Source organism: Fundulus heteroclitus, chromosome 20, assembly GCF_011125445.2.
Source record: "Fundulus heteroclitus isolate FHET01 chromosome 20, MU-UCD_Fhet_4.1, whole genome shotgun sequence".
NCBI classification, from domain to species: Eukaryota; Metazoa; Chordata; class Actinopteri; order Cyprinodontiformes; family Fundulidae; genus Fundulus; species Fundulus heteroclitus.
Genome location: NC_046380.1, coordinates 21,511,729 through 21,534,235, shown reverse-complemented (window position 1 = coordinate 21,534,235; position 22,507 = coordinate 21,511,729). Strand labels below are relative to the sequence as shown.

The following is a 22,507-nucleotide window of genomic DNA, read 5'->3' as shown; positions in this document are numbered from 1 at the left end:
TTGCTCTGGGTAGTTTAAACACAGACCTTACCTTAAAGATGAAAATTACAGTGATCATTTGGAAGAATTCAATTCTCAACAACCTGGTATCACTGTATTAACCACCCCCCCCCCCCCCCCCAACCAACCACACACACACCCCATTGTCCTCCTACATGAAACTTCTAGACATCATAACAGAATAATAGTTTGCTTGGGCACATTTCCCAAGTGTAGAATATTGTTTTGAGTTTGATGCAAAGTGGTCAAACCAGTTGAGCTCCTCCAGGAGGTGTGTGCCGCTGTGCAATCTTCGGCACCCTCCCCACTCAGTGAACTGCCTGGTGAATTAGGGTCAAAGGTATGTGGCTTGTTAAGAATCAGGAAGATAAACGTGTTTGTCAAGAGACAGTTTACAGAGAGAGAAGATAATATGCCATCCCCTGTCCGCAAACCGCCATTGAGAAGCCAATTTCTGGAATGCGTCTTTTGGTACAGAGAAACTAAAGGTAGGATTCTATTGTTTACTGTTAAAGAGGCTTGTGGACTTTTACCCATGTAACCCATCGCGGTTACTCTGTAATGATAAAGACTCCAAACAGGAAGTTTCAGGATTAGGTGAGGCTCAATCAGAGACAGGTACACAAAAAGGAGAGAGAGAGAGGACGAGAAAGAGGTGGGAGAGAAAAGAGGCAGGGCATATCCTGAGTCAGGACACTGACGTTCTCTGTGGTGCAAGTTTTGTGTGAGTCATGAACTCGCTGGATCCTTTTACAAGGTGTAATAAGTTTGACAGGCTGTGGAAATAAAAAGCTCTGCGTAACTTATCATGGATTTAACACGGTAAGTAAACAAGAACATATTTAAACAAGATAACTTTTCTTTTATGAAAAGAGTTTAACATATAATTTTTTTTTAATCTTTATTCTCTTGTTTTTCCCATTTCTGCTTGTTGTTGGGATGATCTGTAAGCGTTTCAAGCGTATAAATAAACTAAGGTGGATGAACTGTAAACTTCATAAATGACACGTTATTTTAGAACAGCTTGTTAACCTTATCTTTGTGTGTGATAAAGTTAAAGTAACTGAGTTGCCTAATATGTCCCTCTTTTTTACCAGGCCGTAAACAGAGGTGAAACTCAGGAAACAAGCTAAGCCTGTTTGTTTCAGTTCACTGGCTCCATAGCAACTTGTGCCACGATAACAGCAAGTTAATCTCTTACCAAGAAAAAAAGAACAATATCACAAGGAGAGCATTAATGCACCTGCCTAACTAGGCTGCTGGAAAACAGAAAAAATGCTCTAGGACTTCTACGGAGCTCCAATAAGCAATGTTTTTCCCCAAATGGACCTTTTGGTGGATCTTTACCATTCTGTGCTCTTCAGCCTGCGGTTTGGAGTTCATAGAATCTAACAGCGATGCAGTCATTTGCCCACAGGTATTGTATGGCGTACAACTTGGATACTCTCAAAATGACATTCTCTTAGCAGCATTAAGTGCTGTTTTCCATGCCGTCTTTCACTTTTTAATTTCCTTTTACTGTTTGCATAGCCTTCTCTGCCTTTTAATATCCCTTGTCAAAGATTACATGTTTGATTCTCAAAATTTAATCAAAAACTGATCATGAGATATGACCATCTGGCAGCTTGTTGTTAACCTGACTCGCCAGATGGATTTCGTTCCACAGAGCTCCACACATCCGTCTGTGATTGATCCATTGGAGATGTATTTCAGAAGGAGGGGCCTAATCAAAAAACCTTGAATATGATTGGATAAACCACTTGTCCGTCATCTTTACCGACGTGCTACTTCAACCGCTCACATCAAAACCAAACCGTGAATCTTGCGAGAGCGACGCAGAGAAAACCAAAACAGAACAGCCGCCATCATGGATATAGCACGATGTCAGTAAATGGCCAGTGTCGGTGTTCTTTTAAAAAATTACCCTTACTATAAGGCACATTAAATATTCTTCACATATCAATCCGCCCCTCTGCAGACACACATACTACCGTAGCAGGAGAGCTATCCGTCTCTGTCGGGAGGACACCTGTCAGCGGGTTTCTGCGAGCAGAACTAAAATTGGCTCATAATCCTGCTGAACTGACTGCACAAATGAAGTTTAGAGGTGTAATTTCTCACCTAAAATCGCCTCAAAATAACTTTTTGTGATCAATTAAGGTTATGAAATTGATAGTTTTGTAAACTCGTCTCCTTACGTGCAGTAAGAAAATGGTCCACCTCAAGCGTGGACTTTGAGGTGGACCATTTTCTTACTGCACGCAACCCCGCCCCTTCAACAAGCCCTGAGAAAGCAGAGAAGTACTGGATTGGTTGGGGGACCAAAGCCCCAGGAAAGTAAAGTAAATTAAATTAGTTGAATAAATGTGTATGGAATCGCAACCCATGATTTGCAAAGCCACAGGCTTCTCAAAGGCCCCAGACGTTTGAGTGGCAATGGAAAAGGGGCTATTGTTGCGGCTTCCTTCCTCGTTGCGAGCCGCCATTGTTGTCTGAATCCAAACAGCCGCTTCTCTGTTATGTCATATCTACGAAAATTCCACCCGGCAATCCTGATTGGCTGGTCCTTTTTATGTGCTATTGAAATCCCTCCCATGGCAGCAAGTCCAGATGGACGTGTGGAGCTCAGCAGAACTACATCCTTCTGGCGATGGGTGTAGCTTGTTGCAGCACTGTTAGTGTATGTATGGCAGCTGTGGCTACTAACATAGCTCACCACCGTGAAGGTGTGAATGAATGATCGTAGTGTAAAGCATTTTGGGATTTATTTAGATAAAATAAATATTTGCTGTCTGTTTAGCTCTTACAGCAAAGTAAAACATGTCTTACTTTCAATTGTCTTTTTCCAAGGCATTCACTGACTGCACCATCGAAGATGCTATGTACAATGGAGAGGACACCATGGACATTTCATTTGAACCCTCTTTCAGCCTCTGCTGTAAGACCAAAAGTGATTGTGCCCTCTGTCTTGTGGTAGAGTCAGAGGTCAGCATCCCAGTGGATAATGAGGTGGAAAAGGAAAGTCACTCTGGCACTGACGAGGAAGAGGACGAGTACACGAGAAATGAAAAATGTAAGATCTTTTTACTTGATTAATGTACTTCTGTTTATTCTGAACAGGGTAAATTTTTCCTTTTAAAACAAATATAAATTCTTTATTCTTGATTCTTACTATAATTATACAATAATAATTATTATCATTATAAGAATAATGAGAATATGCTATATATTGCTTTTCTATACAAAGTATGTTAATCTGGATTACTATTTATTTAGATTACTATTTGCCTAATGCTTTTAAAGTTTGTTGAATGTTTCCAATGCATTACAGAGGCATTTCTAAACAAAGATTCTAAACACATTAACATGAAAAGCAGGCATAAATCCAGATAAGGCAATTTAAACATAAATAGTACAAAGCTGTAAAAATTGAGCTTTCAACAGGCAAAAATAATAACACACAAACACTTTAAAATCCGTTTTTTCTTTGTTTGGGACCGTTGAGATGTGAGAATGAGATACAGACAGTCTGTCTCCATAAATGGAATGAAATTAGGCAATACACAGCTACTTCAGTTACACATGTGAAAGGAGTGTTGCATCATTCTAAGGGTGACAGTACAAAGTTTATATGTCTTACTTATTTGAAGACAAAAGAAGGTGCATCCATTTATCCCTATGTCTATCTTGTATGGATAATGACAACTTGCACAAAAACAGAATGATCTATTTCTTATAGGATCCCCTCAGTCATAATCATCCCTGGAAGAGATGTGTGAAAGCATTGCTTTTAGGTCTTACTTACTGACCATTCACAGGACTTTAAATTATAGCTACATTCACAAATCTTAACTTATGACAGGGTAGCACTGGCATAAAACCAACAACCTTCTGGTTGCAAGATGCCTTCTCTACCCACTGAGTCACAGTCACCCCACAAGTCTTATGACATATTCTTAAAATTATTGCAGTACCTGTTTAGCATCAAGTGGCCCAGAAGGCTTAAATTATTTGAAGCCACAAATGTTGCAAAAACAGGTACACACCTGTTTTTGCAACACTTATATAGGTATATACATATATATATATATATATATATATATATATATATATATATATATATATATATATATATATATATATATATATATATATATATATATATATATATATATAATTTTAATGTAATTAAAGGAGTGGTTTCTATTACTGGTTCTTAGAAGCCAGTAATAAAGGACGCTGTCCTAAATGGTTTAGGTGTGTGCCTGGTTTTGCAACATTTGTGGCTTCAATTAATTTAAGCCTTCTGAGCCACGTGATGCTAAACAGGTACTGCAATCATTTAGATCAGGGTTGCTGGAGCAAAAACACATCTACAACATCAGGGACAGTGGGCTCTAGGGAGTAGGAAGGAGAACTACTGGAGTGACTTCTAAAGCTAAAGTGAAGCTTTTAGAAGTGATAAGATGCCAGTTTCATGACAGCTTTTTTTTTGCGTAGATGAGTCATTACAGTCTCAGTCCTTTCATAGCCTCACCAGTGCTGCAATTTTTCTGTTGTAACAGCTTCTATGACAGTATGTTACCAGCATGTAGCCAGCAATTTACCCATGTGCAAGAAGGTGGAGTTTACAGTGAATTACACAACTCTTGAACTCAACTATACAACTCACCAGAGCAAGAACAAGGTACTGTAAATTTCCATGCACTCTGTAACACTGATAAGTGTCTGCTCCCTTCCAAGCACCTCATTCCATATTTATTTCATGTGTTTGATCTTAACAGATTTCTATAGTGATCACAGAGGTGTTTCACTTCAGCAGCCAAATAGATGTCTATCCCAACAAATTAAATTTCCAAAGGCAAAGACTTGTTGCACCTTCAAAAGAGGATGGTAATAACTTTTTTGTTTCCACTTACATTTAACATTGAAAGAAACATCTCACATTTCTGCTGCAGAAACAGTTAGTCCATGACAATGATTGGAAGGGCATTTCTTTACCAAGAAGCTTCAGTTAGCATAGCATTTTAAACAACAGGTCACTACATGTACAGCTATATATCATACACATTCCTGTTTTCCACAGCGTGTTCCCAGGAACTCCAGCCGCAAAATATACCTATGTGTCCAGGTAAAAAAAGAACAATCATACACGTGTCAAACTGAGGGCTTTTTGATGCAATGTTGTTTTTTTTTTTCCTTTCTATTTTTCAGTGTCTGCATTCAAATTTATTCCAGTTTACAAGGAGGATTATATAGAGCTGCAGATCGTGGGCAACACTGAAATCCATACCTCGCTATGTGTCAAATACGAAAAGAATGGACACTGCCGGGTTAGTCCTACCTCCGTGAATTAGTGCAGATACAGAATGAATTGTCTTTGGGTGTATAAATGTAAAAATCTATTCATATGCAACAAGTAAAACATGGAAAACACTGACAGTAAAAGTAATAGTCAGCAAATATTTGCAATAATATACTTGGAAACAGTGCTTTAAGTGGACAAGAGTAAGTGCTGGTACTCCCCTTTTCTGGGGGGGGGGGGGGGGAAAAAGAAATAAATAAAATGTTAAAAGCACATTATTATATATAGGCAATACAAAAAGATTGACTCAAGAAAAAGATGGACATCTCTCTGGTCTCTCCTGTGGTACCACCCTCCATAATCCCAATATTTAATTAAGTAGTGAAAAATGGTAACTATGCTACATGTGATACTTGTAAAAGCATATTCCCAACCCCAGTAAAAAAAAATCAAAAATTTCCATCAACATGGGCAGGGATACACAGCAAAGCTTTTCAGGATGGGGGGAGAGCAGTAGCAAGCTTGATTCGCCATGTTGAATCATGGAGCCTGAGCAGAGTTACACTGGTAGTTACGCCACGATTCGGTTTTTTGAGGTGGAGGATTATCACCCCTTCGTTACCAGAGGCTGAGGAAGTCTTGGTGGAGCCCAGCAGGCCAGAGCCTTATTAGTTTGAGCTGCTGGTTCTAGGCAATGACTCAGCAATGTCCAAAGCCGGTGCTGTCGAGGCATTGGAGGACAGGATTTATTTCCTGGTTTGTAATCCAGGTGAGATTGCCGACAACTTTGCTCATGAATAATTCATTTGCAATGCGGAAACCAAGTGCGGTTGGCCTCCTCTTGGCTTTCCTTGCTCTGACTGACTTCAGGCGGCCAGGTTTCAGGACAAGGCAGCAGGTGTCTGCTTGTGAGACAGTTCTATGGCAAGACAAATAACATTTAACCGCTAAACTGGACGTTAATGATTGATATCTGCAACATAATTTTGCTTGTTGTGGATATATTATCTTAAATCAAACTTCATAGTAGTCACAGTAACATTACGACAAGTTAAAATTACATTACAAATATCTATAATGGTAATCCAGGATAATAAAAATTTACTGATTAAACGTTATAATGTTATTTCTCCAAATTACGTCACAAGCAATTTCGATCCAATAGCAATAAGTATTCGAAATTCAATGCAAGACCACCGTTTAACCCTAGGAGTGACGATTCTAGACACAAATGCGGGATTTCAACAAATGTGCACTAATTTGTCAAAAATAATGACCAGGATTTGTAGACAGTACTATAAAAAACCAATGTTAACAGTTTCTTGGCAAAAAAAAATGTTGATTTGGAGGTGAGTTACCGTTTAACCTTTTAAACACATCAGGCCCGATTCCAGCACTAGCAGAGCCACGCCTATTTTATCACGCTTTAAAAGTAGTCATGTTTTTTTTTTCCTAAATACCTCCAAGGAGGAAGCTTTAATGCTCATAAAACAAGTTCCTATTTGTTTCATAATAGAGCATTTTAAACACATAAAATGGCATTTTGTGACTCCCAGAAAAACGCTTCACTGCGCAGCCATTCTTAACTCCACTTCCATCCAAAGGTCAGTATCGATAAAAACTAGAGTACTACCTTTTAAACAAGATACAGTGCGTCTCTCTCCCAAATGTGCTAGGTTTGTAATCCCTGTGCAACAAAGCTTTTCTCACTCTCTGCTGCTGTGTGCACAGCGACGTAAAGGCAGTCTGTCACAAGATGCAGCTGTGACCAATTAACAATATGACTTTCTGCAGCGCTGTTTATTTTCTTCTCCCTCAACGTCTATCGCCATAGCAATGCAGAGGACTGAACAGATCGTTTTAGAAGTTTCTTAAAAATATTTGAATCATCAACACAGGGTACCTCTTAATACCAAAGGTTTTTTTCATCTGCAGAATGAGTCCTCCAATGGAAATCAGCCCTTTTATTTGACCTGCTTCCCTTTTATAAGGTGAAAAACACATTTGGAACAGTTTTGGCGTGTTTGGATTAATTGTGCCAAAATCACAGGCCAGTTTAGCACATAGAACCTTTGTGAAAAAAATATGCTTTAGTTAATTCAGTCCAGATTTACTGCAGCTATAGTCAAGATGTGGATATACAAAGTCTGAGGCTTCTACTATATTTTCATAAGGGTTTTCATGTAGTTTTGCGATGTCTATTTTAAAAATATTTAGGTGAGGCTAAGAAAATTGGATTTTTCTTTGGTTAAAACACCTGCAAATCAGACATAGTGACCTTTGTAATTGTGGTTCCACTTGAAAAATATCCTTTATTGTCTTAGTGTCATGCTAAACATTTTTTTACATTTACGCTTTATAAATTTGAAGCTGTACGTGATTTATATCAGATATATAATTTTAAGTGGAAATTGCTCCTAAAACCATCTGGGTTTAAAGGGTTAAAAAGGTCACAAGTTGATGAATGGAAAAAAAGTTGTCAACAGGAATGTTGAAAAAAACTTGCAAAAATAACTTTTTTCGACTGTTTAGTCAAAAAAAGGAACAAATCATCATTCACATGCAGTTTTTCCACTAAATCAACAGTAAAGATGTTTGAACAAATGAAAAACGTGAACGATTATAAATGCAAAAGTAATAAAGACAGGAAAATTAGGGTTAACCCTAACCCTCCACACAATATTTGTACTCAGGGCCCCAAAATGTTAAGCGCCACCCCTGTTCTTACCGAGGCGCTCGTGAGGCAGCAAGTTCCCTGTAGGATGCATTAATGCCAGTTGCGTTCGACCTCCCTTTTGTTGTGTAGTAAAGGACTGTTCTGACTTATTATTCAATTCTGCTGCAGTTCAGGTAAAAAAAAAAAACAAGTCCTGGTTCGCTGAGGGGTAAAATATAGAAGTGCCAGTACTGCATACCGGTGCATACCTGCCCACTCAAAGCACTGCTTGGAAAGAACAAAAACAGGCAAATGTTTGATATATTAAGTCAGGTTTGTTAAACAATGAGCAGAATAACACCACTAAAGTAAAAGATTTCAAGCAAAATGTTTATAATGTTTAGATGTATTTACATTTTAAGTGTTGCCTTCTTTGTTCACTTTCATTACAAAATTACAATAATTTAATCCTTTTATTATATATATATATATATATATATATATATATATATATATATATATATATATATATAAAACATTGTGACTTGACAAAGCAAGGTCAGTCTCTGAGAAGCTTTTATTTCACTGCCTTTCAATGTTGTGCATTTTTCAGTGAAATTGTCAAACACCTAGAAAGTCACAATAACACATGTTTAAGGCTCTTTAAAATTACCAAGCTGTTTAAGAATAATCTGGATCTATGTTTGTTAAAAATTTGAGGGGTTTGATACTTATTTGTTGTTGATGTTTTGCAAATTGAGTCCTGTCAGTGGTTTTAACCGACATCTTTGACAAAAGAATGACAAAAATCAAGGGGTCTTGAGAGGTTTACACCTTTCAGGCATCTATCAGTTGTGTCAGCCCCGGTGAGCACACCAAGTAAATTTACTGCAAACGTTGCAGTCAGCACCAGGTACTGAGCTACAGAGTAACACAGCTGCATGAGTTGCATACACATTTTGATCTTCTCTGCTTGATTTAATTTATCAACTCTAGTGCCTACCAAAATTATTAATACCATGCCGTCAAGCTTCATTGTATTTCATTGATGAAGATGTTTATAATTGTGTTGTGGAAGGAACAATGTGAAAAGTGTGGCTTGCATGTTTATTCAGCTCCCTGAGTCAACACACTATAGAGCTTCTTTCTGCTATTGCAGCTGCAAAACTCGTGACCTGTTATCTAGAACCTAAAAGCTCAGGCTCAGATAGACTGGAATGACAGAATCTGTGAACATCAAGTATAATTACTACTGATTATACATTGTGAATAATATGAATGGGCCTAAAATAATCATCATTAAATTATGTATGCCCATTGAAGCCCAGACTACACTAACAACTTTAATTATCATACCATGTTCTTTTTTTCCACAGAGACTGACCCAGACCACCATCCCTTTGTATTCTGTGGCCCACTGCATGTGTATACAGGTGCTTCCACTTTCCTACCTAAAAGAGGAAATATCCACACTTGTTCTTCTGATGGATGCAATGACATGCTTTGGTGTATTTCTGATCTTTAGGCATGGGATGAGAGTGATGAAAAATCCATCCGCTCTCAAAGTTGCCCCTTTGAAAGAACTGGTAATATATTTTTCTCATAGAAATGTGTCTCATTTCCTTAACAACATTAGACTGGAGAGGGTAAATCAGCTGTAATGTATTCAATATCAATTACTTTTTTTAAGGGTTACCATCTCATTTACAAAACCCTACGTGGAAGAATGTCTCGGTGAATGTGCGTCTGGCTCAACTGAACGACGGGAGCGCAGTTCTTTTATGGAACCTTACTGCCCCCTGCAGGCTGGATGGTGAAGTGTCGCTCCATGGGAAACCAGGCATTCCCAAAGGAGGAAATGAGCGCAAGCAAAGGTTTGCTGCTGTAAACCAGTGGAAACAAAACAGCGAGGACCTTTGGGTAAGAACAACTTTTAAATACATGTATAGTGCTGCAATTTTCTGTATTTATTTGTCTTTCTTGAGAATACAACATATTTTGCCCCAAAAGTAGACCTAATTACGTTCTGCTTTTTCTATCATTCAAGTGGAGTTTTAGGCTAAATTGGTTAAATACTTGTAGTACTATTTTTATAAAATTCTGATGGCAATTAGATGGTTACAGGATCCTCTGCACCATTTGTTGTATACTTCCTGAATCATCATATTTTAAACAAGTGGTAATCTTGTACTGTAAACAAAGCTTTGGAGCATTGTTGAAGTGCAGAGCATCAGCAATAATTTATCACTATATTCCTTTAGGAAAGACAAGGTGCATTTCAAAATGTTGATGAAAGGATTTCCCAGTGTGTGATGGTAAAGTATTTGTGAAAGCTCTTTAATCAAGTATCTGTTAATACAGCACACTTGTTAAATTACGATTATTAACTGTTTTATTTATATGTGCAGGTGAAAATAAATGGAACACATCAGAAATTTGGTCCATTCTGCGCTGTTGACAGTAAGTTGGGAAAGGTTTACAGTTAGAACTGTTGGTTTTGGTTACAAAACGTTTTCTTTTTTTTCTTTTTTTTTTTTTTTTTTTTTACATAAAATATAGCCTAACATTTGTTAATGGAACATTTTGTAAAGAGGTTTATTTTCTCTCTCTCTCTCTTTTCCAGATGGCAGATGGCACTGGACTCTTCTAGTTGTTGGCATTATGCTGCTTGTTTGTCTCACTACCCTAATGATTTATTTCCTTCGTGATTATGTCAAGAGTAAGTTTTCAACTTTTTTTTATCCCTCCTCTGCTGTACTTTCTGGTTCCTCTTCATATTGTTAAATTGGCTTGATAAACTCACTTCTTGAGGATATTCACATCTTTTAAATGTACATTGTTAAGAACAATCTGCAGAGATCAGAGGTGGTTAAATCTTGCATTCAGAAAGTAAAAACCATGCCTGGTTTTGTGTTTTTACTCTGCCCACTTCTGGCAGAAACATAAATGAGAAAGACAGTGCAAAGTCTAATTTACCCATAATGCATAGCAATTTATAACCAGTTCCTGATAAAACACTGATTGATTGCTAGTTAGAATTTTACCACAAGCACATTCCACAAAAGCTCCTTTCATTCTCCCCATAAACTATGTCATGTTTATTGGATCCTAAATTCTATTTGCCTCATAGCGTTTGAAACTTAAAATATAAGAAATATAAATATTGAATCAGTGAATTTGTTAAGCTGTCTGATATATTTACTTTACACACTCTTCTTTTTATAGAATGGGTGTGGAGCTGGCGACATGGTGGATTTGTAAAGAGTAAGTATATATCTTCCCTTGCAAAAACCTTGAATTTATAATGAATCAGAACATCTTTGAATTTAGTTTTCTTTCTCATTCTCAAGTTGGTAGGAAGGGTCATGTGGTGCTGCTTAGCCCCCCAGATGTGGATAACACGGTTTCGGAGATGGTTTGTCAGCTGGGCTCCCAGCTTTGTTGCCAAGGCTTCAGTGTGTCCGTGGACCAGTGGTGCAGGAAGGATCAATGCACAATGGGACCTCTGCCATGGCTCTACTCCCAACTGCAGAAGCTGGACAATATGGGTGGTCGAGTTGTACTGGTTATAACCCAGAAAGCCTTGCAAAAAACAGAAGAGTGGACCCTCCTGAATAACGATGGCGAAGTAAGGGAACCACAGCTGATGAGGTCGCCTTATTCAGATCTATTTACGGCCTTGTTGTTCATTATATATGCCCACAAGAAGCTGGGTAGGGCGGCCCAACGCTTTGTTCTGGTGAAAGTTGACTCCCACCAAACACAGAGTCACATCAGAGACAACAGACTTCCAGAGCTGCTTCAGGGGCTCCCTCTGTTTCTTCTCCCCTCTCAGGCCCAATCGTTCACAGCTGAGCTGACTGTATAGCGACAACGATGGGGTCAAGGGAAAAGACAAGCAAAGGTTTGAAGAGGAATATCTGAAGTAGATGGAAGATTTGAAAATCATTTTGCTAAAAAAAAAAACATTTAAAAACCTACAGATGTCATATTTAACTACTGCTGTAAGGTGGACATGAAGGGCATGTTCACCTGGACTGCGTATCACAAAGAAGAAGATCTTTAAGCACTGAGATTGGTAATTGAAGAAATACATCAGAATTTTACAAATGAGGTTCTACTAATACGTTTTAAGGATATGATATCTTCCCTCCATTGTATACCTCCCTTGGTTTCCTCATTTAATATAAAGCCAGCCTGGCCCCAATGCCAAAGCATGTGGTTAGTCCGACAGGGTCCAACTACAAAGCCGACTTTTGGCATCTTACAACTCAACTCAAATCTTTAAACTTTTTGTAACTGCAGTTTCATGAATCTTTAAAATCACCCTCATATTTGCATTGACCAGTTATTTACAAGAAAGCTAATGATTATTCAACCAGGAAGTGAAGGTTGGAGGCAGTACACCACAAATAATTTTCCTGTGAAGAAAGGGTACAAAGCAAAGTTTATTTATTTTATTTTATTTCGGTTCAAATAGTTGATTCATTATGGAGAAATGAAAGTGGTGTAAAAGGAGCATTCAGTATAATATTTATGCTTTTTGCTCTGCTTTACTTTTATATAAGACAGTTAATCTGACTGGAATGCTTCACGTTTTGTTTTTATTAAGTTTAGCACTGGACGATCTATGGTGGCACACGGCATCCTACTTTCAATGATAACCCTTTAACATAACTTATCTTCAAGTCCTGAACTGTGCCTTTAATAATATTTTTAGGGTCAGTAAATATTATAAAAAAGTCTGTGTTGGTATTGCTGTCAACCCTTTGCTAAAAATCAGAAATATTTTTTTTCTAAATAGGTAAAGTGCGACGATCATAACTAAACTTAAATAGTGATACGTATAAATATGAATTATAAAACAATGAACATTGTAACTTATCAAATCTGTTTTTATTGTAAATAAATTGTAAGGACATTATTTTACTCATTTACATGAGTCAGTAGGAATGAAAGCTATAAGTTTATCTGATGACATTTTTTTAGATAAACATGAATTTATTATCAGTTTACATTTAAGCGGTACAACTTTTAACTTTTAAACCTACACCCTTGGTTCATGTGCAGTATATGAACTAGGGAAACTAAATAAACTGAAGACATGGATGCACTTTTACCAGTGCAAGAAGGTAGAGCTTATTGGTTCAGCAAAGTGTCAGTTTACCAGGCTACGGTGAACTTGTAAAATATATTTTACAACAATCCAGGGCGGTGATGTTTGTACAGTTGGCTGCTAGCCACAGGCCCCACTTGGGTTTTTTCGTTCTAGTTTGCAGGCAAATAGAGTGTCGGGTGTCAGAAGCCCTTCTGTTAGATTGTATTGATGACATGTGCAACAAGAACGTAAACAGACGCAGTTCTCTAAAGTTTGTTTTTAAATCCACTTTTTATTGGCTGCATATGCTCTGTCACTATTAGTTTTACAGCAAGTTTTTTATTTTTTTATTGAGAAATTTAAACCAAGACATCATCTGAAAGATACTTGTTTATAGGCTTACTCAGTTTAAGAGTCTCTTTTTAAGCATACATATTTTTCATCCAGTTTCAAAGAAGTACCAAAGACTACTGATTTGTATTATTTTGTGGAGCTTTGAGGTAAAAGTAAATGCACAGTTTTATTGTTTACAGGTACTGTGTTACCACAGACAATATTTAGAGTGGTATAATTATATTTAAGACCTACCGGTACTTTGTAAGTAAAACTCTCCAAAAGGAAAGTGTTGAGGAAGCCTGCAATGGCTTGAAGTATTTGTATATTTTACACAGTGTTGATATTGATTGACTTTATGTACTTAATTACCTATAGTCATGGTAAAAAGAAGGTACACTTTCTGCCTAGACAGTATTTACAGTCATATTCAATAAATTGTATTATTGAAAAGTTTGTTTACTTGAAGAACTTGAATCACCAATTGAAACACATTACACACAACAGAATGCATATTCTAATTTATTGAATATGACTTTAAATATGAAACACATATGCATAACCATGGGCCCAATCAATGACCCCATTTATTTGTTTAGACATGTTTAATACTGGACATTGTTGGGTTAAAAGATCTTTATATGTCTTTATGTCTTGTTCAGTTTGAACTGATTTTCCTGACACCCACCTAAGACCTTCATAGTTTGTCCAACTGGTCCTTCTGATATTTTTTAATCAGACCAAGTATTGTCATAAATGATCTCTTTGGGCTCATATGCACTTGGTGGCTGGGTATTCATTTTGGGGTTTTCACAATGAAATCTAACCTCCGCTGTACAAAATATAAAATAAATAAGAAAATGGTGGAAAAAACAAGTTCACACTAATATACAAAAATATGTATTCAAAGGTAATTTTTTACATGACTGTATATGCAACTTTGAAATAGAAAAGTAACATCAGATGTAAAAATACAGGAAAATGTTATGTTAAGTGATAAGACTGAACAAGAAGTATATTACAAAAACAGTCATATGATCCTTTATGTCAATTAGAAATGATATCATATTTTATTGACCTTGTATTAAGACTGTATTAAAGGTAAATCCTGTTTTTACAATCCAGCGGTACTCTGCTGAGTGGATGCATTTGTTTCCCCAATTCTTAATAAACCCTAATTAGAAACTGTCATGCATAAGTAGCTATCGACTTAACGCACTGACTGTGTCATGGTTTTCAGATGTTTTGCCCACATGCAGATACGAACGGGAGACCAAACACAGTTTTAAGATGTTTATTTAAGAAAAGTGCAGACAACAAGGACAAGGCTGCAAGTAGCCTAGGCGAGGACTGTACGTCGAAGCGGGATCATAGAAATCAGTCACTGATGCTTCTTCATAAAGTGCTTTACCTGCTTTTATAGGAGGACGTCCCTACTGTCTTGGCCCATCAGTGCAACTTTTGTCTTCAAGACCTTTTAGAGCTGAGTCGAGTGTCCCGGTGACCCAGCCAGCGTCTCTTCTCTTTCTTCTCTAACCCCCAGTCAGTCGAGGCACATGTCCGATCACACTGAGACTGTTCTGCTGAAGGTTTTCCTTCCTGTTAAAGGGGAGTTTTCCTCTCCACTGTCGCTTCATGCATGCTCAGTGTGAGGGACTGCTGCAAAGCCATCAACAATGCAGACGACTGTCCACTGTGGCTCTACTCTCTTTCATGAAGAGAGAATGCTGCTTGTCAAAACTTGATGCAGTGTGCTGGGTTTTTGAGATAGGAAACTTTTTGACCAATCTGTATGATTTCATTGAATTTGACGTTGTAAAGTGCCTTGAAATGGCATGTGTTGTGAATTGGCGCTATATAAATAAAATTGAATTAAATTCATGAGTTTATTAATATTATCTGTGTACAGATATTCATTGCTATGTTATGTCTATGCACTTCAATGACTTGTTGAATATAGATTATATTTAGAGAAATTGCTGACAAGCCTTTGGCAGTCTAAGGAGCTAAGTTAAGGATGCAGTCATTGCATTTCAATGTAGTGAAGCCGTTGCTCTGTGGATTACAGAGAATCTCTTCCTTCTCACACTACTGACTGCATGTACAGACCAACCAGCAGATTTTCACATAAAGTACGGAGAATGCCAGCCATGTTCTTTTTTTTCCCCTGGGAGAAACTTTCTAGTCACATTACCGGATTACAAGCCAATGTAAGTGAATAGGTTAAATGATATTTAGAATTGAAACCTTTGACAAGTCACATTTTGACAATACAATTTCCCCCTATGGACCAATGTGGCTATTGTACGTTTTTCCGTGAGACTGGGTTGCTCTTCAACAAAGGGGATTGTGTCTTAGACACATTTCTGAAAGGGCATTAATGCTCCAAATCAGTACAAGGAAGCAGTAACATTTTACAATATTTTGTTGAGACACATGTCAAACTGATTTTGGATGCTGCTCATTTTCAGCTCGTTGCACTTTTTCAGGTACAATCAGAATCAGAATCAGATTCTGAATCTGGACAGACTGACAGAAGAACTTTCCCTGCAACAATTTGTAACCATGTTTGACACATTTTATTCCTGATTTGATAGTCAGCGATAACTTTGGCACAGTTTAGTGGAATGAAATGTGGATCTGTGTCTCGAAAGAGAAATCTCTAGCAGGATGAATGATTTGTTTAATTTACTGTCATAAGCTTTTATATTTCAAAACCTTTAAAATAAAATAGTCAGAACCCCTACGGTAAAGATGAGACAGATGAGATTTATAGAGTTGTTATGCTTTTTAAATACCCCATAATTGCCAAAAGAAATAAACTGATACGCAATTATGTATAAAATGGGTCAAACTGAATTTAAATCGGACTAGTAAATCACCAACAAAGACAGAAAGAAAGTCACCTTTATTTGATGGATATAAACAAGCTGGCCAACACTCAATAGTATTATTCTGATACAGCACAGACAATAGCAAACTGGGGCACTAAGGACAGCCTCCTATTGTTCAAAAAAGCAAACAAAACATTACATAGTATCCATGCGTCATTCTAAACTCGCCCACTTTTTTTTTTGTAATGACTGGCTGATAAAGTTCTCTTTTTTGTAAATAAATTAGTCTCTTTTGCATTATTAACACTTACACACACCCTGTTATCTGCAATCACACACATACACACACACATACACACACACATACACACACACACGCACACACACACTCTACTGGCTTTTTTCTGAATACATTTACACCAGCAACATCCACACATCTGAAAAAAAAAAACATGCTGCACTCTCACAAAACTGCACAGGCTGTCTACTAAGGGGACACAGTAAGTGAGACATACATCACTCTCCAACACAATGTCACACCGTCACAATGCGGATGCAAGTAATGGATGAGGACTGAACTGCATTGGCTCGCGTTCACACAGATGATCATTCAGCATGCTGGACACACATTGAATCTTGCTCATAGGTCTGTTACTGTACAGCTCAAAATGTTTTACTATACAAATAGTACTGTCTCCAACTGGTATTTTTAAATAAGTGTAAATCATAGAAAAAATAAAGTTCAACTTAAATACAAACTGAATGATTAAAAAAAGTAAAAACTCGACATTTGCTTTGTTGAATAAAAATATTTCTGGCATTGGTCACAGTGATTTGTTCAATCAAACAGTTTCAGCAACAAAAGAAAAAAAAACCTGTTTAGAGCAAACAAACAGAAAAAAAAAGTATGATTGGCTTTTCGTAGTTCTTTTGAAGGCCTTTTAAAAATGACTGGTGAATCTACACAGCTGCTTCTAGGCACAAATAAAGAATTGCCTTTTAGTTTTTAATCTGAGCACAGGAAACAATCCCCCCGACTTTCAAGTTCTGCATGTCCTCAGCTTTTAACAATAATTTCTTCAGATATTTTTTTGACACAACAATAGAGAAATCACTGCATAGAATACAGTAGATTAAACATACACCCTCACCTTATGTTGGCACATAATGTAAAAATCAGCATGGATGGGCACAATTAAAATGTTCAATGTTGTTTGCCATTTAAATCATATACGCTATATCATGGTAGGAAAACTCCCTACTTCAAGTATTCAGTATATAAGGACCTGAAAATGGAGGATTAGTACTCCACCCCCTGATGGTGAAGTGAGAGGATTTATGCTCCTCTGTCTGTTTGCGCGTTTTTTCCTAACAATAAAAAAGTCCTTTATATCAACATTTGTAAACAGAAACAACATATTTTATAACCTGTTGGTTCTTCTTCAGTGACAGGAGCTGCGTCTGTGGGAATCACACGTCTATAAAATAAAGAGTGGATCAACTTGGTTTGAGAAGATTCAGGCGAGATGGAGACACGTTTGTTTATAACACCCAACACAGACACCAGGAAGGTCAAGGAAAGAGGAGGGCATTAGTAACAGTCAGCTTCATTTTCTCATAATACTGTAACAACGTGATAGTTTTTCTACCTAAATCAGCTGTCACGGTCACGCACACATCACCACTTCAGTTCACATGACGACGGCAACAAATATACATAGGAGAAATGCATCCAGACAGAGTCACTGAAACCTCTCCTTGGAGGAAATTGTGATAGTCCTCATTTACAAGTGCAAGCTTCTGCCTGCTGAGCGCAGCAGAAGTAATCTCACTGCTACCCGTGAGAGCTACAAAAAATAAAAATACTTTTCTTTGTTTAAAGTTGTCACCACAGGATTGGTGGTCTTCAACTGAGTTGATTTAATGTTAAAGAAATTGTTAGGGATTATTTAAACACAATTCTGAACATTTGTTATCAGCAGTCGGATCTCAGTGTGCTCTCTTCCTTTTACAAATTACCTTTTTTTTTTGGTTTTTGGTTGCATAAAATTCATTGCAGATCAACAAATCTTACTATCAAATGAGAGAAACGTGAATCAATACAAAATGCTATTTTCAAATGTTAATTTCACTTATCACGTCAAATGATTACAGGGGAGAAAAAAAAGCTGTTCAGTTCAATATGCACCTTTTCGAAAAGCCATTGGCAGAAAAGTAAAAAACAAAACAAAAAAATAAATACTTGACCAAACTTCTTGTAAGAGTTGGGTCAGTCCCATCTTACAACCATGCTAATCTCAAAAAATGTATCACTGGTTCATGTAAGCACTGTTGTATAAACATTTAAATCACTGCCAGTTCAGTACCCACCTCAAGGGCAATGGTTTGCCCATGAAGCTTTGAAATCATGTGAAAACTAGATGAAACAATATAATTTTACTACTGAATCATGAACAGAAAGTTTGGCTAAACTTTATTATGTATAAAATTAGTTCTAGATTTACAGAGCTTCCCCTGGAAAAATCCTTTTGTCTCACACTTTTGGTATATTATACGTTATATTGATATTCATATTTTTTTAAGGGTCTTGCCAAAATTTCTTCTACAAATAGTTGTGTCTGTCCGCTTGCATCTAACACATTATATTTCATATGAAATACAATCATTAATGATCCTCAGGACAACACAACCTGCTGCATAAATAACCACAGACTTTTGCATAAAATATTGTTTAATATAGAAGCAATAACAACGCAAAAGTTCATAATATAGTGTTCACATTTTGAGATCCAAGTTATTCTGAGTGAAACGTTGTGGAACTGGACCCCGTCTGAGTTGTGATTTTGACTCTCCACTGGGAAACAACGTCCTTTGGTCCAAACTGAGATTATTTGGTCGGCAATGTATTGCAGATAAGCATCCGACTGCTGATATCAAATCCACAGAACCCCTTGTCAAAAATTCCCAACTCTCCCTTTAAAGGAATGTAATATTGACGTCTTTTCTAGACGGCTAGATAAATTTGGGTACACTTTCCCATAAACTACTGCTCTGAAGCTTATTCAATAATAATTTGTCTTCTTTTTAACTGGGCGGGTCTGTTTTTTTCAGACAGGGAATGTTAAATTGCTGCTGAAGGCTTTTATCACAGAGTATAAATCTGAGGAACATCTCATCATTCAACACTCTTAAATAAAATATCTCTGACCTCCAGCCAGTTAGAAAAATAACCATAAAAGAAAAAACATATAGTATATCTTATTAGTTTGAAACATTTTTATGACCACATATAGACACACTCTATAGATTTCTCTCTATATGTATAATATATGCATATCTATCTTATGTGTACAGATTTTACGAGGCACAGGCACCCTTATTGAGAAGGAGAAAACAAGTCACTATGTGTGGGGAGGTCACACGGGCTACTGCTGGAAGAATATGAAGGAGTAGGGAGAGGGCTTATAGAGGAACTGGAGTGTTACTGGAACCACATATGCGAAGAAAACGTCTACTTTGCTTCACAGTCTTTTCTTAGGGCTAATATTAGCCATATTTCTTGAGAAAATGTTTGATCGTTGTTCACCGAATCACCCCCGAAACCTGTATATACAAAGCAGTCTTGTACTGTTGATCATGAAGCCCATTGTGGGACCAAGTCCCTCTACTGTAAAAGGACAAAAAGATGCTCTAGTTAGATCTTCTGACACCATTTAGTTTGAGCACCAGCAGAAGCACCATTAGTGAAAGTTCCTGCTAAAACAGAGGAGGTGCATAGTTGCATAAAATCAAAAGAATCCAATGAATATCTTCTGACCACTCTCTTGGCAGCTCTGATTGGCCAAATACAATTTAAATTGATTTAAATATACATGGAAAAATAAAGATGCATTATCTCTATATTGATATCTGCATAGACTGATTTCTTTCTACTATGTCTCACTTAAATGAGGTAATGTGAAGAAAAAATAAATGCTGACAAGAGCCACCACTTTGAGGCTAAAACTAGACCCCAAAAAATCAGATGTTTGTGTGCAGTGAAGGAAACACTGCGGGGAAAGTCACTCAAGGTGCTTCATAAGTCAACAAAAAAGTGCTTCCTTGTGCCAAGAAAAAATGGCAACAGAAAACCTAAAGTGACTTAAATGTGTTGTTGACATGCTTGTCAAGATAGACATCATCAGAGGAAGAAATGCCTAACATGTGACCAGTGCTTTATGATAAATACAACTTCTATAGATGAAAAAAACAACAACTTAAAAGACAGTCTGAGGGTTGTTAGGGATAAGTGGAGGGGCCAGATGTCACTAGGTGAGTCACGAGGGCCGTGAGGATGAGAGTTAGACCTAGGAGCCAGTCAGAGCTTGTGGTCAGCCAGCAAGACAGCAACCATTCCAAAACAGTCAAAGCATGTTGTCTGATGGAAAACAAAACGTTACTGGCAGAATCATGAGTTTTCTGCTGCGAGGACGAAGAGGGGTCATTCAGCAGGTGATGGACAGGTGAGGTGACCTCGGTGACACCTTTGCTGCAGGTTTGCCATGGTAGTCATGTCTGTTAAAGCAGCCGTTTGTCTTCTGTGTCCCCATCAGCACATCATTTTAGGTCATTTGTGAACATTGTGGAGGATGGTCTTCCTCACCTCACCTTGTGAGGAACATAAAAAAAAAGTATGTAAGTAAGTCAATGTTTTTAATCACACAATATGGTCAAAACCATTGAAGTAATCAACACGTGCAAGGAAAATAAAATGATTTACTCAAAGTTATGTCAAGTGGAACAGCGCTGGAAATAACATCATGTGCATATGGCATAGAAAGCCATGTTATAGTTGAAACCTGTCAGTGCTTAGAAAGTAACCATGCACTCTATCAGTGCAAATGATCATCAGCTGGTTTTGTCCCAACTAATGGCCTATAGAAAGGTTTCTCATTACCAAGATGCCACACCAGGAGCATCTCATTGTGGGCGTAAGCAAGGAGTTCTTTAAATCTTTACAATGCCATGGTTGTAAATTATATAGGGATATTTCTAAACTTCTGAACGTTCCAGTAAACATAGGGTCATTATCCAGTATAATACACTCTAGTGTATTACTCCATTAAGTAAAAATATTCTTGAAAATAATCTAAAGATTACAGTTTCAGCATGAAAATAATACCAAACAAACAGCCAAGAAAACTGTCAGGTGGTTTCCAAAAAGGAAAATAAAGCTAGCAAGAATGTCCAGTCAGTGTCTCAGATCTATATTTGAATGAAAACATATTAAAATAACTTAAGGTGAGAGCACATAGAAGAAGGTTCTCAGAATGTTCTGGTTTTGATGATATGTTGTGAGAAAGAATGCACAAAAATCACACTTGAATGGGTAGCTGCCAACATCTGGTTTAAAATTCTGCCAATGGCTCATTAGAAAAAAAATATTTGCTGGGAAAGACACGGACATGTTCAGTACTTATTGTTTATTCTCACAAGAATGCTGTAGCAGATTTGAATTACCTGTTCAGTTGTCAGTCTCCATGCAGTACCTGAAAACCTGAGTAACTCCTCCTGTTCTTCAAAAAGAAAAACAAAATAAAAGAACAGAAAAAGAGACAGACAGAAAGAAAAAACAAACATAAAGGCCCCACTGCTCAGAAGTACAGATTCACTGAAGGTGATAAATGTTTGGGGGGTGTTTCAACATTTTAGGATGGCCATACTCCTCCAGTAGTGACTGAATCTCCTATATGAGAGAAATATTGAGATATGATAGTCAAAGTCATGATGTTGTTCAGTTTGTTGCATGCGTGTTGTGAACAGCTTGATAAAGGCATTGTCTTACCCCTCAAAACAACATTAGCGCTTTGGTTGTCTCAGCTATGCCCAAATGCCCTCCTCGTCATCCTGTTGCGTAAAAAGAAAAATGGGCTGGATTAATTTACCACAAGGTTGGTTCTGTTGACTTTGATGTTACCGTACTTCTTTGTTTTTTTCTAAGGAAGCCTCAGTTAGGGAGCAAAATATTTTATATATTATTTATATATTATAGATGCTGATTTGACCCACATTCAATGCAAAGTATTCATCGGCCAGCTTATGTGTTACCCACAAACATCAATGTATTGTAATAGGATTTTCTGTGCTAGACCAACACAAAGTAATTTTTAATTGTGAAGTAGAAGGGAAATGATACATTGTTTTCAAAATAGTGTAAAGTAAAAATCTGAAAAGTGTGGGGTGCATTTGTATTTAGCGGAGAGGATCCAAAAGATCATTGTTCTTTTGGTGCACCTACATCA

General features: G+C 37.2%; 2 protein-coding genes across 10 annotated transcripts in view; one reads left to right on the top strand and one right to left on the bottom strand.

Moving 5' to 3' along the window:
- The first annotated feature begins 334 nt into the window (after nucleotides 1-334).
- il17rc (interleukin 17 receptor C) lies at nucleotides 335-14,581 on the top strand. Of its 3 annotated transcripts, none has more exons than XM_012849620.3 (15): nucleotides 335-488; nucleotides 1,098-1,417; nucleotides 2,851-3,073; nucleotides 4,566-4,687; nucleotides 4,785-4,893; nucleotides 5,087-5,131; nucleotides 5,215-5,333; nucleotides 9,338-9,394; nucleotides 9,487-9,547; nucleotides 9,652-9,881; nucleotides 10,223-10,276; nucleotides 10,370-10,421; nucleotides 10,585-10,680; nucleotides 11,187-11,225; nucleotides 11,312-14,581. In XM_012849620.3, the coding sequence occupies exons 2-15, from the start codon at nucleotides 1,310-1,312 to the stop codon at nucleotides 11,827-11,829; spliced, it is 1,833 nt and encodes a 610-aa protein (XP_012705074.2). In that variant the 5' UTR covers nucleotides 335-488; nucleotides 1,098-1,309; the 3' UTR covers nucleotides 11,830-14,581. The 3 variants fall into 3 exon arrangements, with proteins under 3 accessions (XP_012705074.2, XP_012705076.2, XP_036008012.1); XM_012849622.3 differs by lacking the exon at nucleotides 335-488 and adding an exon at nucleotides 652-822; XM_036152119.1 differs by lacking the exon at nucleotides 335-488 and having other exon boundaries at nucleotides 1,352-1,417; nucleotides 2,978-3,073.
- Nucleotides 14,582-16,281: 1,700 nt separating this feature from the next.
- The window catches only part of erc2 (ELKS/RAB6-interacting/CAST family member 2), a 64,031-nt gene continuing 57,805 nt past the window's right edge, over nucleotides 16,282-22,507 (bottom strand). For all 7 annotated transcript variants that reach the window (XM_036152115.1, XM_012849613.3, XM_021308993.2 and 4 more), the window contains 3 exons: nucleotides 22,051-22,112; nucleotides 21,726-21,951; nucleotides 16,282-20,873 (listed from right to left, as the gene is read on the bottom strand). In XM_036152115.1, the coding sequence (XP_036008008.1) occupies nucleotides 22,086-22,112 (27 nt within the window). In that variant the 3' untranslated portion in view covers nucleotides 16,282-20,873; nucleotides 21,726-21,951; nucleotides 22,051-22,085. The remainder of the gene's footprint in view (nucleotides 20,874-21,725; nucleotides 21,952-22,050; nucleotides 22,113-22,507) is intronic.